Source organism: Suncus etruscus, chromosome 6 (genome assembly GCF_024139225.1).
Source record: "Suncus etruscus isolate mSunEtr1 chromosome 6, mSunEtr1.pri.cur, whole genome shotgun sequence".
Classification (NCBI taxonomy): Eukaryota; Metazoa; Chordata; class Mammalia; order Eulipotyphla; family Soricidae; genus Suncus; species Suncus etruscus.
Genome location: NC_064853.1, coordinates 14347447 through 14365161, shown reverse-complemented (window position 1 = coordinate 14365161; position 17715 = coordinate 14347447). Strand labels below are relative to the sequence as shown.

General features: G+C 41.5%; 1 protein-coding gene across 1 annotated transcript in view; it reads left to right on the top strand.

Moving 5' to 3' along the window:
• The first annotated feature begins 1458 nt into the window (after positions 1-1458).
• ROR1 (receptor tyrosine kinase like orphan receptor 1) overlaps positions 1459-17715 on the top strand; it is a 195101-nt gene continuing 178844 nt past the window's right edge. The window contains exons 1-3 of the mRNA XM_049775459.1: positions 1459-1698; positions 12610-12748; positions 15093-15164. Of these exons, the coding sequence (XP_049631416.1) occupies positions 1459-1698; positions 12610-12748; positions 15093-15164 (451 nt within the window). The remainder of the gene's footprint in view (positions 1699-12609; positions 12749-15092; positions 15165-17715) is intronic.

The window sequence follows — 17715 nt, the reverse complement described above, 5'->3', positions numbered from 1 at the left end:
ACCGATGAATAATTATGGACTTGATTGTGATGATAATAACGTTGGAAGATGAAGAAAGACTTTTTAAGGACTTTCTTGGGCTAGAGAACTAGTACAGTGGGTTGGGTAAGTTACCTTATGTATATGGTAAACCTAGTTGAATCCCAGGCATCCTATATCTATCTACCCTACGCCCTGCCGCAAGTAATTCTTTAGTAATGCTTGATATTCTCTAAAACCAAAAATAAGGAAGACTTTCTTGGATGTCTTAAAATGGTGGGCTAGCAACCTTTATTTGTTTTTGTACTGGTCAGGGGCATTAATGAGGCCATTCTGGAAGACAAGCCTTCTTGCTGATCAGTAACAACCTCTATAACTGCAATAGTCCATTTTGTTCATCAGCCCTTATTCTGCTCTTTGTAACCTCTCAGAAGAAATCCTGGCTACCTTCCATATATCCTATTCTCTCCCTGAAGTGTGAGCACTGTCATCCATCATTTCCTAGTCTTCTCTTGCTCAGATCGAGCATTCTGGATTCCTTCAACTGGTTCTTAAGTGATGTGGTTTCCAGCACTCATCATGCTTCTCAACTCATGAACTGTAGTTTGTCTGGTCTAATGGGGTGCCTGGAAGTTTCATTATCTCTCACCTACTCTTGGCTATGCTCCCTAATGCTGGCTCCAGGAACGACTGGGACTGTGGATGTTGGGAATCGGCTCAGCACTTTCAGCTCTGCCTGGTTTCTTCTCGCCTTATTCTCCTCTTGCCCAGAGTGCTCTCAGCAATGTTGCTGCTGCAGCTCAATGTAGGATCCATCTTGCTTCTTTTCCCATATTTTCTGTTTCTTGTTTGCAGATCCTTAAGGGGGAAATATTGGGGAGCAGAGGTAATGTTCTTGCCTTGCATTGTAGCCCACCCTGCTCCAATCCCTGGTATCATATTATGCTCTCTTAAGCCTCTTCAGGGATCCCTCTTCAGCGCAGCCCATGCCTTTCTCCAAGAAACAGGAAAATATTTCCATAAAATCTCTTCTTGGCCCCACCAGCTCCAGAAGTGATGGGAATCGTTTCTGAAATAAAATTGAGCCACATGCTTGGATACCTGGAGCGTGGCCATGGTCTGTGACATGATCTCTGAATTCTCAACCAACTAGGCGAGACCAGAGGTCTTGGCTGTAACTTCTGTGAACAGTTAAAACCACTGGAAAGAGGTGATTGGGGTCGAAGGGGACTTTGACATTCCAAGGAATATGTTGAACTCATGTCTTCAAACATAAAAGTCTGGAAGTGGGTTTGCTTCATTATGCCCCGAGCTGGTTTAGAATTCATTCGCTCTCATATGCCAAGTGAAATTGCCAGGTCCTGAATTTACCCTTGGGGAGGGTGACTGGCGAGATTTGGACCTTGTGTTGGCTTTGAAAACTCCCAAGAAGCAGGAAGAATTCTGCCTCTTGCTAATTTATTTGCCTAGTTCACCATAATGTCTTTTCTTTATGAGCCCTTCGACATCCAAGTAGACTCTTTTGGTTTTATGATGAACCCCTTTGCCCTTAAAAACAAAAACCCTGCCCTCTTTTCCAGAGAAGGGAAGTTGTTATTTTTGCCCACGCTGAAATGTTTGAATGGTGCACTCTCCCAGGCCCTCAGCTGTGCATTTGAAAACTCAAGTTCTTTATGCCTCATCCTCCCAGGCACATGTCAGATGTTTATGTTGAAAAAGGTAAAAGCCAGAATCTCTTCCTTTCTTTCAAAACAAAAATAAAGTGAAAGGGAAAGAGGAATAACTCACCTTTCTTGGCATTTTAATAGAGTTCCCAGAATCCTCCTTACCACAGGCACTTGTGGAGCTGAAGGGCATGTGGAAACTGTAAACTGAAGACCTGTCTACCCAAGGAGTGGTTCATATACTTGGACTTGACATACTTGCAGTTTATTGTGTGGATTCAGGGTTTCCAACTGACCCACTCAGTGTGCTGGAAAATTTTTCTCATTCATAGCCATTTTTTAAATATTTGGGGTTTGCCAGGTTGCTGGCAAATGGAAGTCAAGGGTAGTATAGACCCTTCTTAGTTGGCCTGTGTGTCCTTGGTGCCTGATGATGAGCACCCAGTACAGGCCTTCTCCATGGCCCTGCAGAAAACCAGCTGGTTTCCAGTGACTGGAAAAAGAGGGAAGATTCTACAACCTGTGCTCCCAGTTGTCTCCCAGGTCTAATTTGGACTCTGTATGGCTTATCAATGCAGCAACTTGGATTCTGTTGTTTGGGATCTAGTTGCTTTATCCACTGTGATCTGCAAGTTGGAGAATTTCTTTTCTTTTTTTTTCTTTTTGTTTTTTTTTGGGGGGCCACACCCTTTTGATGCTCAGGGGTTACTCCTGGCTAAGCACTCAGAAATTGCCCTGGTTTGGGGGGACCATATGGTCCTTCCTTGGCTAGTGCTTGTAAGGCAGACATCTTACCTCTAGCGCCGCCTTGCCAAGTTGGAGAATTTCAATCAGTAGTTTTAATTTTTGAGGTTTTGATTTCATTTGGTGTTTGATTTTTAGAGCATACTCAGGAATACTTGGGGCTTACTCCTTTCTTTGTACCCAGGGATCACTCTGGCAATGCTTGGGGACCATATGGGGTGCCAGGAATCAAGTCCAGGTTGGCCTCATGCAAGGCAAAGTACAAGTGTACTGGCTTTTGAGTTTATTTCCCTTAGTAATTGTTAAATTTTTAATCAGCATAAATGACAGGGTTACAAAGTTATACATTATTATTAAGTGTTGAGTAACGTCCAACATCAATCTCTTCACCAGTGTCCAATTCCCTCTACCAATGCCCCAGTTTCCTAAAAGTAGAGAATGAAAATGTTGGAGCCAGAGAGAGCATTTTATGCACTGCAGTGATGTTCTCACTGGACATGAGACACCAGAGTGGCTTCTCCACACACACAGGCAATGCAGGCTTTTGCTTGGGGCCTTTGTACTCAGTGATCTGGAATATGGATGCTCATCTTTTCCAGTGCCATCCTTAGAGTGAGGGAAAAAGCTCAACGGACTGGAGCACATGCCTGGCATGCAGAGTACAAGTTGAATCCCTGACCCTCCAACTTTCTCTAAGCACTGCTAGGTGTAGTTCTGGTGTACTAAAGTAGGCCTAGGTATTCCTGAGCATTGCTTGGGAACCCCCAACCCCAAACTCACAAACACTTAAACAGAGAGACATCTAGAGCAGACACAGAAGCAGGAGCTAGAGGGTTTTGCTTTAGACTGGCTTAGGGGCTGCATCCAGAGGTGGTTGGAGGAGCCTTCCTTATAGTGTGAAGCTTAGGGGTGCTAAGGATCAAATAGGGTTGTCCTGCATACACAGCATGCATACAAGCCCTTTGAGCTATCTCCCTGGTCATAAACTCAAGTTTTCATTGACCCCTTTCAGAACAGAGTCTTTGAGCGTATTGCTGTTTCTTAAGTGCAGACCTCTACACCAGAAATGCAGTGCTGGCTGCACTGCTGATGCAATGTCAGCCTGGGTGAATGCAGGCATGGCAATTTAATACAACAAAGCAAGACCAGGTTCAAGTTTGCTGAAGATCAAAGGAAAGGGCTCCTCCTGGGACTGTGAACCTCGAGTCCACTGGAGCCCATTTAGTGGGCTAAAGCCAACAGAATGAAGGGAGCTGGTCTACTCGGTGCAGCCAACAGGAAAGACCTTTGCTACTGTGCCTGTGAATGATGGATGGCTGTCTGCTCATGGTCACATCCCCAGATAGGCTACTTTATCCCCAGTAAAGAAAAATGGATCCTCAGCTCTGAAAGGCATCTACTCTCCACATGGTATGCAAGGATCTATTTTAGTCCAGGATGAGCAAAGCATTAAGGAGAATTTGGAGTGAATAATGAGCTTCATTCACTACAGTAGAGTGAGGGGGATGGGGACTCTCAGCTTCAGGATCTTCATCATGCACTTTCTCTGCTATCCCCATTGCTCCCTGCTTCCTGTCTCCAAACTCCCCCTCTAATCAGCTCAGATTCAAGGTGGGGAAATAAACTTTATTTTTGAGAGGGACTAAAAAGTAAAACAAGGATTGAGGCTAAGTTGTAGCCTTCACACTTTCTATGTGAATAAATCGGATATTGTACCATTCTATCCTAGTCACCAGTACAACCTTCCCACCACAAATGCCCCCATCTCCCTCCTCCCCCATGCCTGCTTGTATTCGTGACAGGCTTTCTACTCACTTATTACCATTGTCAGGCTAGTAGTTGGTGTAGTTTCTCTAACTCACCATTCTTTGTAGTAATTTTCATAGAGTGGCTGGTCCTTCTAGCCCACATCTCTATTGTCTCTGGGTATTATTACAACAATGTCTTTTATTTTTCTTAAATCCCATAAATGATTGAGACTATTTGGTGTCTATTTGAGAGGGGAAGATTAAATGAGAAGGCAGTGGGCAAGAATTTGGTTTCAGTTTCTGCTTTGCTGAATGTTTCCCTTGATTTCCTTACCAGGCTTGATCTTTCTAAGGCTATGAATAATGACAGTGCAGTAGCCGGTTATGGGGAGGGGGCAGTACATTTTAAGCAGGAGCAATTGGAGGCGAATGAACTATTTGCAAATCTCCAGCCCTCTCCATGCAAATATGACTTGAGCAAAAGCATCTTCCTGTCTTGAAGGGGATTAGTTATCCTCTGAGAGGTCCCTCTCTGATAAATGCTTTTCACTAATCCAGGAGCCCTCCAGTCCCATTAACTTTTAACACTGCTTTCCAGGGACTGCCAGAAGGTATAAATCAGATTTTCAATCAGATTTTTTTTTGAGAATAATTTTTTTAAGTTGCCTTGTACTCATTGGCATGTATAATGATGGAAGGAACAGTGTGTGTCTCCATTAGGATAAAATAGAGCTTACAAAGGTATGAACCTCAGCAGCACTGAAAGGGATTACATGTAACCATGTTGCTGGGAGAGAAGCTGGACTTGCCATCTACCTTCATCCAGAAGACACGGGCATGTTCTTCAGCCATGTCTGGGTTTCCTCTGCTCCAACCCAGTACAATGGTCTCAGGCCTTGGTCCTTGTTCCTGTGTTAAGTCCCAAGCTATATCTGTTCTGTGTACAGACTTCCTTGAAAAGGAAAAGTGCTGCCTAAATGCTAGCCACTTGTATTACTGTAAGGTTCTTAGAATCTTAATAGCTTTTTTAACTGCATCTAAAGTGGCCTTCTCTTTGTAAAGGCTTTAAGTGGCTGAAAATCAAAGCTGAAAGGGTTTTGTTTCTTTCTTCTTCTGTGCCTGGAGTAGGCCAAGGACATAATTTGGAGGCTGGGGAGGGGGCATAATTTGTCCTTTTGGTAAAATGGGCCACAGAGTCAACATTCTCAGCCCTTGAGATTCTCTGTAGTGTAGAGGGAGGTTGAAATCATGCTGCTTTGCTCTTTACAGGGGGTGATTTCCCTTCTGAAATCTATCTGGTTGATATGTCGGCCAGCTGAATGAAAAAAACTTTCAAGTAGAACCTACATACTTTGAGGAGAAGTGATAGTAGTGGGAAGGGCCTTTGCCTTGCATGCAGCCAATTCCCATCACACCAGACAATCCCTGGTATCCTATATGGTTCCTCAAACACAACCAGGTATAATTCCTGACCACAGAGCCAAGAATAATACCATCGCACCTCCAGGTGTGGGCTAACAACAACAACAAACAACAAAACTGAACCTAAATACTTGGTTTTGAAGAACACCTGGACTTGGGGTTCACTTTAGTTCAGCATTCACTGAGATCTCTATATTGAGATCTCTAACTACTGGGGGAATTATAGGAATGAAACAGAAATTAAGTCTTTTGCTGTCCAACTCTCATTTCTCAAGATTCTTAAATACTTTCCACTTATGAACTTTTTGTGTATCTAAATTTGTGGTGGGCATTTTGGGGAGCTTCCCTTCCTAGTAGTTTGTTGAGAGCCAGTTGCCTGGGTTGGTTATGTAAAACTCAGAAAGAAGAGCAGGCTGTTAAAGAATAGATACCATAGAAGTTGTATTCATTTGAATTTTTGCCCTACTGAGTTGGGCAGCCATAATGCTGAATAACCTTGAAACTCTCTGAAAAAGTAAGTGAAAAAGTCTTAATTGGTAGTAATAGCTGCTCCTTAGCTACAGGCTTATCGTTGGCTAGATAATAAGCTCATTGCCAAATATTAACTTTGAACATCAGACCTCTGCAGCTCATCACTATTGGATCTGTTTTATGAAGGAGAGGTGTAGAGTTAAGAAGTAAGTTAACCAAGGTTCTTGCATCTTGCTTGACTCTGATTTCATGTTCAGCTTTTCATCCTTCTGTTTTGCTGCTTCCCAGGATCATGAAGAAGCAAGTAGAACACCAAGAGAGTGTGGGGCATCATTTTACCCTCAATAAGTTGGCTGTCTTATCAGAATGAAGGAAAGAATGCTTAGTCACAAGGAGCCAAGGGACCATAGGATTAAACATTACAAAACAGAAAACTGCAGAAAATTCTAGTCTTTGTCTTTTTCATTGTCAATTGCATACCAGCAAATTAACAGTTTTTTCCTGTTAAACTGTTTGAATGTTTTGCCATGATAAAATCATAGCTGTCCTAGTTCTGTGCTCAGGCATCAACCCTGGTGGGGATTGGGAAAACTTTTCTGGTGCCAGGGATTGAATTAAGTCAGGCACATGCAAGAGAAATGCCTTATCCACTGTGGTCTCGATTAAGCCCTTAAAGCAATCTATTTCTTCCCTTAACCAGCAGGTTGGTCATTGAATCTGTATGCTTCATATTAAGTAGACAATCATACTTTCTCTTTCCAAATGTAAATTCAAAAGGTAAAAAGGAACTACAAATATCAAACCTTGAACAGATTATATCCTCCATCTCAACAGATATTTTGATAAAGTATAAGCTGAAGAATTGACTTAAGAAGTGTATAGAATAGAGCCCTATTTAAAGCTTTTTCTGTGATGTTTGCAGCTCTTTGTTGCAGAAAAATCCTTTCTTATTCAAGGGAAAATGAATTAACCAGCTTCCTTGTATCTTTCTAAACATCTGACTCACCATAAACCACATATGTTTTATCACCAGAGTTGTTGGTTAGGACAGATTCCTTCAAGACTACACTTAATCCTTTTGCCCTGCACCCTTAACTTTATCCAATGTACCACATTCATCATACTAGAGTTTAATTCTTTATTTACTTCTTTGTGTCCTTGCCACACACTAAGCCTCAAAATCAAAACAACCTTGATTTTGATTCCCAATTCTTCTAGCACCTCAATAGCTTCTAGACAATAGAGAACAAAATAGATGCCCAAGTAGATATTTTGGAATGATTGGATGGATGGATGGGTGGATAAATGAATGGATGGATGAATCAATGAATAAACAAAAAAAGAGAATAGCATTATACTATGGATGAAAGCAAAGAATTAAAAAAAAATTCTTTGTGGTCATGAGTTTTGCAAACTGCTGACTAATATATTTTGACTGAGTTCAACACCCGTTAGGTATGGAACTTCACCAAGACTTTATGTTTTGCAAGAGACAAAAAGAGGGCCAAAGAGATAGCATGGAGGTAAGGCATTTGTCTTGCATGCAGAAGGTTGGTGGTTCAAATCCTGGCATCCCATATGATTCCCCAAGCTTGCCAGGAGCGATTTCTGAGCACAGAACCAGGAGTAACCTCTGAGCACTGCTGGATGTGACCCAAAAACCAAAACAAACAAACAAACAAACCCTCTTGATTTTGGGGCTGGAGAGATAGCATGAAGGTAGGGTGTTTGCCTTACATCCAGAACGACAGTGGTTCAAATCCCGGCATCCCATATGGTCCCCCGTGCCTGTCAGAGGCAATTTCTGAGCATAGAGCATAGAGCACAGAGTGCTGCTGGGTGTGACCCAAAAAACAAAAAAAAAAAAAACAAAACAAAAAAAAGTCACAAATTCTCAGGCTCTTATGGAATTTGAACATCTTTTTTGGCTTTCTTATTTCTTTTGAATGATGGCTTTGAGTCGATGAGAGTGAATCAGCGACAGATTATTACTACAAGATATATCCTAAAATATGAAATGGAAGTATGCTTAGATCACGCTAAGGGGAAAATGAAATGGCAAACCCCAGAAGACAAACAAAGACAGATGAGACCACAGGATGAATAAGAAAGATAAACTGCCAGGAAGCATTATTGAAAGGGTAGGGACTAAGAATGAGCCTTCTAGGGGAAAAAGGGAAGAGCCAAGTGAAGACTGTCGGTATCATTGACAATCTAAGGTGTTTGATGCACCCACGGGAATGAAATTATCAAGGGAGATGAGTCCACTCTTGGAGCTAAGTATTTCCCAGCATGCCTCAACCTTTTCTTTATTCCATCTATTCCAATTTTCTCTGAAGTGAAAAATAAACAGGTTCTTTAGTAGCACAAAGCTGGGTCTAGCGGCCCTGTTGGGCTTCACTTGGATCTGTTCATTTCAGCTTTTTGTGGAAACTCAAGGCTTGCACCATCATAAAATTTCAAATAGGACTTTGCACTGATCCTGAGAAGTACCTGCCTGCCCAGTAACATGTTGTGATGTTTTCTTCATTTACTTTAAGGAAGGAAGGGGATCTGGGAATGTCTTTCATTGATTTTAAGGGAGGAAGGGAGACTGGAAGAGAGCTCAAAATGTTAGAGTGTACTCCATACCTACCTACACTAGGTCTGGTTCCATTTCAACCACCTTCAAGTGGGACCCTGGGGCCCCCTATGCATTGTTTAGGAGGTTCCCTCACCTAAAAAACAGACACTAGAAGCCTTTGAATTCTAAAATTTTAGTTTGTATAACTTTTGGAAAAGTTGTTACTATATAAATTCTTCCCCATTGAATTTACTTCATACCTATTAATATGCCATAGTATTTCCAGTTCATAGGCCTCTCTCAGAGGGGAATCTTCAAACAGTGCCAAAGTGGAGGACTGCATTATGGACCAAACTTAGGACTTCTAATATGCAAGGCATTTGCTCTATTATTGAACCACATTCCCAGTGATACTGTCCTTTTTTTTTTTTTTTAAAGCAAAAAAAAAAAAAAAAAAAAACATTAAGGGCCAGGTTAACCTTTTCATTGCAATTCTTATATATTACCCCAGGAACAAGTGATTTTGAAATTTTCTTTATATGTCTATGGGCCAGCATATGTCTTTTTCTTTTTATGTATCTATTTTGGTTTTCATCAGTTTTTTAAAATTGGGTTGCTTGCATTTTTAGCTGTCGATTGTGAATACTTTACCACATTGGATATGAACAAACACTTTATTAGATGTTTGATATGCAAATATCTTCTCCCAGTTACTTGGTTGCTTTTTTTCCATATCCACGATAATTTATTTTGCTGTATAAAAGCATTCTATGCAGATGTCATTTCATTGATCTACTTTTGATTTTATTTCCTTTGTAAATGGAGTTGAGTTTCCAAATACTATTTTTTGGCTGGCGAATCATCTGAATTCTTTTACATATTTCATGATTTTAGGCCTAATACCCTAGTCTATAGTGTAGACTTTATTTTTTTTAAGTTTATTTTCATGTATGGTATTAAATAGTAACTTAGTTTCATTTTCTTGGTGTGTGACTGTCCAGTTTTCTCCACATCATTTGTTAAAGAGGCTTTTCTTTCTAAATTACCTGGGCTTGTCTCCTTAATCATATATGCTGAGTTTACTTCTGGGTTCTGGGTTCTCTATTCTATTCCATTGGCCTGTGTGCCTTAGTTTCTGTGGTATGGTTTGAGTTCCGTTACCATGCTGTTTTCATTACTATTGCTTTATAAGTTTGTCTGAAGTCAAAGAGTGAGATGAGTCCATCTTTCTTCTTCTTAGAATTGCTTTGACTTTTATGGCTTCACAGAAACTTTAGAATTGTGCTATTTTCTTAAAAATGCCACTGGTGTTTTTGATAGAGGTTGTATTGCCAATTCTTTTACAGAGAAAGTACTGATATATGTTTTAGAAGTATGAGTGAGTCCTTTAGAATTTCATTGTAAAGAGCCTAATATATAGAGTCCAGGTTTGGTCTTAAGAGGAGGATGGAGAGAGACTTTGTATTCAAGGATCACTCTTGATGGTGCTTAGGGGACTGCATGTGGTGCCAGGGTTAAAACTTGGGTGAGCTGTATGTAAAACAAACACCATACCTGCTATACTATCTCTTTGGCTCTAAGTTTAATTGTTTTCTCTGGCTCTAAGTTTGATTGTTTTAAAAAGCAAGGGGGGATCTGGAGAGATAGTACAATGGGTAGGGTGCTTATCTTGCTTATGTCTGACCATGATATATTTCTGACACCACATATAGTCCCTCAATCTTCAATAGACGTGATCTGTGAGAGTCGAGTCAGGAGTAAGCCCTGAGCACCACTGGTATGGCTTTGAAATACAAATAAATAAACAACAATAGCAGGACATTTTCCTAAGACATGGGAACTTTTAATCATTTCAAAGTTGAATGTGCAATGCCCAGTTGTGGTTTGTGTCACATGTGTCCTTTGACTTACGATCCTCATGTAATCCATAATACTAACATATTTAAAAGATGTAACATTTCTGATCCAGGTTTAATCCCTGTAATCTCATATTGTCCCCCAAGCATCTCTAGGTATGATCCTTCACCACAGAGCTGGGAGTAAGCCCCGAGCACCACCAAATATGGCCCAAAAAGCATCCAAATAAACAAACCAAAAAAAAAAAAAAAACCCACAAGCAAGATTACATTAGAAGGCCAAGGGAGAGAACTCAAGAAGCTGAGCAGGTATCTCAGGTTCAATTCCTGTCACTACCTCCCAAGCAAAGAGCAAACCCCTACCCTCCACCCCAACAGCATGCTAAAAGTAGTCTTTAAACACCACAGGGTGTCACCCAAAACCAAAGATAACACCAGAAACCATAACTTGAAGTCCTGATGGTGACATCACTCCTAACTTCCCTGCTGGCCTGAGGAAGGTCAGTTCCCTGTCCTCAGTGCTGAAGCCAAACTGGAACAATGGACAGGTAGAGAACGCCCATTGCTGTAGGGGTGGCTGCAAACAGGAATAGACTCTTACTCTCCTCCATAATACCACTAGGGTGGTGATGGGACATGTTTCATACAGGCCTATGGAAGGCATGTGGCCTCCCCAGAGAAGAATCTTCACACCAACTGTTTAAATATCCTGCTGGTTAGAGAAGCTACTTCCCCTGGGCCCTCACCCTCACTTCTATTTCCATCACCAAATAACCACAAGCCATTCTGTTGCCACAAAGCAAATGGACCTTGAAGCAGGCCTTGAGTTCTTACATTGGGAAGGGTGGATTTGAAGGTTGCACCCAACAGTGTTCAGGGTCTACCACTGATTCTCTGTTCAGAAGTCACTCCTGAGTGCTCAGGATACCATATGGGATGCTGAGAATCAACCAGAATTGGTTGCATGCAAGGCAAACATCTTAACCTCTGCATTGTCTCTATCTAAACCATGACTTATCCTGGAAACCTCCAATTGGGCCCAGCTTTCTGTTCTGGGCTTCACTTTCTTGATAAAATGAAGAGATGATAGCATATCAGAGGCAGAATCTCTATATCCAGGTTGTATCCTCTATCCCATGAAAACCCAAATATAATCCAGCACAAAATCTTATAGACACACCATATCTTGATAAGTCATTTCTGGATCCCAAAGACCATCCAGATAAAACATCTTGGGATTCCACAATGCTGGCAAAGAAATGCACTGGGCTAGCTATTATTCCTTTCACACTCAGGCTTTGCCCTTCTGCATGTTATGCCACCCTATGAGATGCTATTGTTATTTCCATTAAACAGATGAGAAAATAGACGATAGAAAGATATTAACTTCCCATAATGACAAATTTGGTAAATGGAAGAATATAGTTTGTGAGCTTGGTCTGTCCAGTAAATTCTGTTGGTAAGTGGGAAAGATAATGTGTCAGGTAAGGCATTTTCTAGTAGGCAGCAAACCCCAGTTTATTCCTCGGCATCACATAGGATGCCCTGATCGCTAGGGGTCACTCCTAAGCACCTCCATTACGGCCCAGCCTCTTCTATTTTCTTTTCTTTTTTTTTTTTTTCTCTTCTATTTTCTAATGAGTGCAGTAATTTGACTAAGAGAAGGGCAAATAATGGTGGTCTGAGAATTTCCTTTCACATAGTTGAGAGGAAGGGGAAAGATGCTGAATTCATCAGTGTGGAGCTATTAGGTCAGAGATGGGCTTTGGGACTCTGAAGCTGCTCTTGACACTGTAGTTTATGAAACTCCATGTGATCAGTTTCCTCACTAGATTTAGACTTTCTTTTTAGGGCCAAAAAAAGAAATGAAGAAAGAAAAACAATATATTCAACTTTTTTTTTTTTTGGAACATTACTTGTCTTAACTTCTTGTATAAAACAATCCATCTTTCTTTTTTATAAAAACATAGTCTTGGAAGATCATATTTTTCAGGGGAGGTTATTCCCATGTCAAAATATTTTATCTGTTTTGATTATCATCTTATCTAAGCAGCTAAACATGTGGCTCTCTAAAGCAAAGGATATCAAGGCCAAGGATAGAATTCCTCAGCTTCATCACAGTCTCTTCGTGAGCTTGTGAATAGAAATGATCTTTGCTGTAGCCTAAGAACCCAGTGGTGATCAGTGACTGGGAGAACGGCCTCACTGTTAGCAGTGCCAAAGAATCCATTCATTTGTCATGGGTCCCAAATTATAATCAAGCAGCCATTCAAACAGCTCAGAGAAACCAAAGGACATCTAGTTAGCTTTCCATAAAGTGAATACTGTAAAATGAAACCTGTATTTCTGGCAACTTAACCCTGAGTCGCAGTAAGATGAATCTATGAAAATATGGAATGCCAATGCTATCAAGATCTGTCCTGATCCTGCCACTTCCCTGCCTTTGCATCCTCCTCAGAAACTCCATCTGGGCAACAGTGCCTCTATTCCCTGGCTCCCAGAAGTCTGGGTGCAGTCTGAGCCTTTTTATGAACCTGTGGTCCATAGCCATGCAAACAAGGGGCCATTATTCCCAGAGCCAAAGTGGGTGGCAGCAGAATGGTGCTATAAGTGCAGTAGTGTGGTTGGAATGCTACATGGAGACCCCTTTGTGAAGAGAGTGATCTCTTCCTGGTGTACCCACCTGTGGGAAATACACGCCATCCCTGCATGAAATACAGACCCATTCATGCATGAAAAATATACTCATCTCTACAGGAAACACATCCTACATGAAATAGACACCCATCCTTCATGTAATGAATGCTCATCCATTCAGGAAACACACACCCATACATGCAGTAAATATACACCCATCTATGTAGGAAATTCACACTGATGTATGCAGGAAATTCACACCCATCCATGCAAGAAATATATACCAATCCCTGCATGAAATATACACCTATCCTTGCTTGAAATACATACCAGTCCATGCAAGAAATACATACCCCTTCATGCATGAAATATATATCTCCCCATGTAAGAAATATATACCTACCCAGAAGATCTGGTGTGGACATTAGGAACACTGCCTGCCTTCCATTGGGCTCTTGTATGAATTGTGTTCCTACGTGGTTCCATTATTCTGTCCGGCTTTATGTTAGACTTTGATGTGTTTTAAAGTTTCTGTCATCTTGTCCACCTGGCATCAGGCCCCCTACAAAGAACTGATGTTCTTTAGGCATCAGGATACAGGAGGCTGTTGGGGCTAAGAAGGATATGGGTTTTTTTGTTATTGTTGTTGTTGTTGATATTGCTATTGTTTTCCATTTGGGAAGGAGAATCAAGCTAAGGAAGACTGTACAAATCACAGACCTTCTAATCTATGCTGTGTGGAGCTGGTGGATTAATGGCCTGGCAGCCAGAATGGACCTTTTCGAGGTGTGGGTGGGCAAACATCCTGTTCTTGGCAGAGCTCACAACCATTAGCGTGTGACATCTGTGGCCTTTGTGGCAGACAGGTCCTCAGTAAATAAGGAACTGAAGGAAGGGTGCTTATTGAGGTGAGAGGAGAGAAGCAGGGTACTGTGGATAAAAAGTAAGCTGGGTTTCCTGGACTGGAGAGCTCAACCATGCAGGTCTGCAGGAGTATATGTGGCATCAGGCCCATCTGGATTTGAATCCCAGTTCTTCCACTTACTCAAGGGTGTGAACACAAAGCCATTTTTAGTGGCCCCCAAGAGGACTATGTGGGAATGATTAGAAGGTGGATTCCAAGTTTAATAGACAGAAGGGCCCATAAGTGAATTATAATATCTGCCCCCGACTACAGGGAAGGTATTGGCAGTCTGGCTGCTGGCTACTTACCTGCTGGATTTGGCTGTGTGAGATCCTGTCTAGTGTGTGTGTGTGTGTGTGTGTGTGTGTGTGTGTGTGTGTGTAAGAGAGAGAGAAATACAGAAAGTAATAGAATGTGTACCAAGCCTAAGGAAAGCTGAATACAGTCCTATTAAAATGCACTATGAGATGATGTTGTAGCTTAAACATGCAACAGCAACTATGCAAATCTCATGTGTGTTTTATGTTCTCTGTTGCTAGTGTATTGTGCCTATTAGATCAGTGATTTACATGGTTGCCTTTGCTTATGGAAAGTTATCTTGGAACAACTCTCTCTTGTTGACACTTTCATTCATCTTAACTTAAAGTCTCCTCAAATCTATGTATAGACAGGCTGTCCATTCACAAATGCAACAAACACTATCAGCCGCAACAAGAGAATTCCTATTTCCAGTGGGAAAACTTGACTGGAATAATCTAAAACGGGTCTTTAGCAGGAAAGGAATTTATGCTTCATCTTGTTGGGCCTTTTCTGCAGGTTTGTTTTTCCCATTAATGAAACAGAGCTCTTATTTGAGCCTATGTTTCCAAGAAAACATTCTTCCAGTCTAGTGCACAACTCATCCCTCTGGGTCGCCCTTATAACACAGGCGCCACTGCCTGGCCCACAGAACAGCCTTTCTGGCTTAACAAGCTATGGGACTGCACTGGTCTCGCTCAGAAGGGGAGGCCCTGTGAAACTCTTGGGTAATGCATCTAACAGCCCATAAGTTACTCTCTTTAATATGGCCATTGTCTTTCTCCCCTCCCTTTTCTCTCTTTGCAGAAACAGAGTTGTCAGTCACTGCTGACGTAGTGCCTACCTCATCATGGAACATATCAACGGAACTCGACAAAGGTACAGAGCAGTGGGGACAGGCGGGTGGGAGAAGAGAGGAGGCAGAGTAAAGGAGGTGTGAGCCCCATTATTTTCCATCCTGGCATAGTCTTTTTGGAAAGCAGCTGTATTTTAGATCACCAAGAGGTGGAAACCAAAATAAATGCCCCATTTTCTCTGTGATCATCTAACGTTTAATTATGTGGGTTTCTACTATTTTGAGGGAGGCTTCCCCCCCCAACTCCTCCGAGCCCTCCCCACTTCGTTCCTTTCTCTTCTTCTCTAAAATGTTCCACATGGTAAAAAATGCTTCAAGATGTGAAGCTGGGTTGTTCCTGACCTTCCTGACACTGCCTCTCGTGGATCTTATTTAGGAGATTGGATTCCGCCCGAGCCTGGCAGGATCAGAGCTGTTTGCTGGGTAACCTTTAACAGGGGGGCATTTGATGTGCTGGCGGGGTTCAGGGCCCAGGACTTGGAATGCTAGTAATTGCTTGTGTCCGGATGGCAGCTTCCTGTGTGCATGTCGGGAACAGGTTCCTGCTGGGAAGAGCCTGAACAATTCATTAAGCTTCTTTTCTGCCAAGCACTGCCACTCTGTCTTAGGGTATTTTAAGATACTTATTCAGGGTGAATATAAAGCCCCTCTAAGCTGACTCTTCCTATCTTTCAAGACTTATTTTCATTGCATTTTGTCCCTCTTGGCAGCTCCAGTCAAATATCTATTTCTACTTCTATATCCTGTATTGCTCTGCTTGTTTAGTTGTGAGCCTAACTTCTTAAAGATAGCAATCACCATCACACATGGGGGGTGATGTAACTAAATAGGGGCAATTACAAAAATTTTACAAATTGTTTTAAATGAAATTTGTTTGGGTGGGGGCCACACCTAGCAATGCTCAGGGATTTCTCCTGGGTTTGAATTTAAGAATTACTCCTGGCAGGACTTTGGGAGCTAAATGGGATGCTGGAAATCAGACCTGGGTCAGCTACATTCAAGTCAAATGATCTTCTTACTATACTATCTCTCTGGCCCCCTAAATAAAATTCATGATTTAATTTTTTCTAAGTGGTTCATATATAGCTATTTTATATACCAATCTATCTGGGATCATGCAAAAATATCTCAATGTAAAGAGGTCATGAATTAGAAAATTTCAGAAGCCCTGCTCAGTTATTTTTTCTTTCTTTATTGACCTTTCTTTCTTGTCATTACTTATCTTCCTCCTTCCACTAGCCAGTATATTATCTCTTCAAGACTATGCATATTGTCAATTAAAACCACGTATGCATTTATTCATTTTTCAAGTTATTTTTGTTTCATTTTGTCATTGGCTACATCCAGCATACTCAGCGGTTACTCCTGGCTCTGTACTCAGAAATCACTCCTGAATGACTTGGAGGGACCCTATGGGGTACCTGGGATTGAACCCAGGTTAGCCATGTGCAAGGCAAGCACACTACCTGCTGTACATCTTCTCTATTTCTCTGACTCTCTCAGCATTTTCTTATAATATCATGTGATTTAAATATTTTCCTCTTCCTAAAGTTGAAAGTTTCTTGAGAATTTTCTTTTCTTTTACCCCCATTAACTTACCCCCATCTTCATCAAAATCTAGCATAGATTCTCATTCATAGGAGATCTTCAATTAACAGGTAGAGAATAATGAGTCATCCCCCCAATCTTAGCCATACTGATGAACAGACCATATAAGAACAGATGAAATAACTTACTGAGAACTGGAGCTAGAACAGGAGTTAAGGCATTTGTCTTGAGTTTAGGGTGAGTAACATAGTTACATACACAACAATGAGTATGGTCAACCCTGGTTTAGTGGCCATAACATCTAGTTGGATGAGCACTGCTAGAAGTGAGCCCTGAGTAAAGAACTAAGAGTAAATTTTGAGCACTGCCATGTGAGAGACCTGTCCTCCACCCCTTCACCACCCAATGACTGAGTTTCAACTTGAGACATGAATATAGATCCTGGAATTATTATGGAAATAAAAGAAACTCCTAAGTCTTCGCTTTGTATGGTTAGTTCTCTCTTTATCTACTACTTATTCCCTGGGAATCGTCTAAAACAGGAATTGACAAAATCACTTTGCTGTAGGCACTTTATTAGGCATTTTAGGGGGTCAGAAGGAGGATGGGGCCGGAGAGATAGCATGGAGGTAAAGCGTTTGCCTTTCATGCAGGAGGTCATCGGTTCGAATCCCGGCGTCCCATATGGTCCCCCGTGCCTGCCAGGAGCAATTTCTGAGCCTGGAGCCAGGAATAACCCCTGAGCACTGCCTGGTGTGACCCAAAAACCAAAAAAAAAAAAAAAAAGAAGAAGGAGGTGAAGTACATCTTCACCTTAAACCCAATAGCACTCATGTCATTTTTTGTGTCAACATATTTCCTAATTAAGCACTGAAGCAAGAGTTGTGTATCTCCTATCTCTATCTCAAGCATAATAGCAAGTTTACAGTTGATTTAAAGACATAATGTACCCTAAATCTTAACTGAGGGCCCCTTCTGTGCCAGGCACCGTGCCACATGCTTCCAGGTATGTGAACTTCTCAGAAA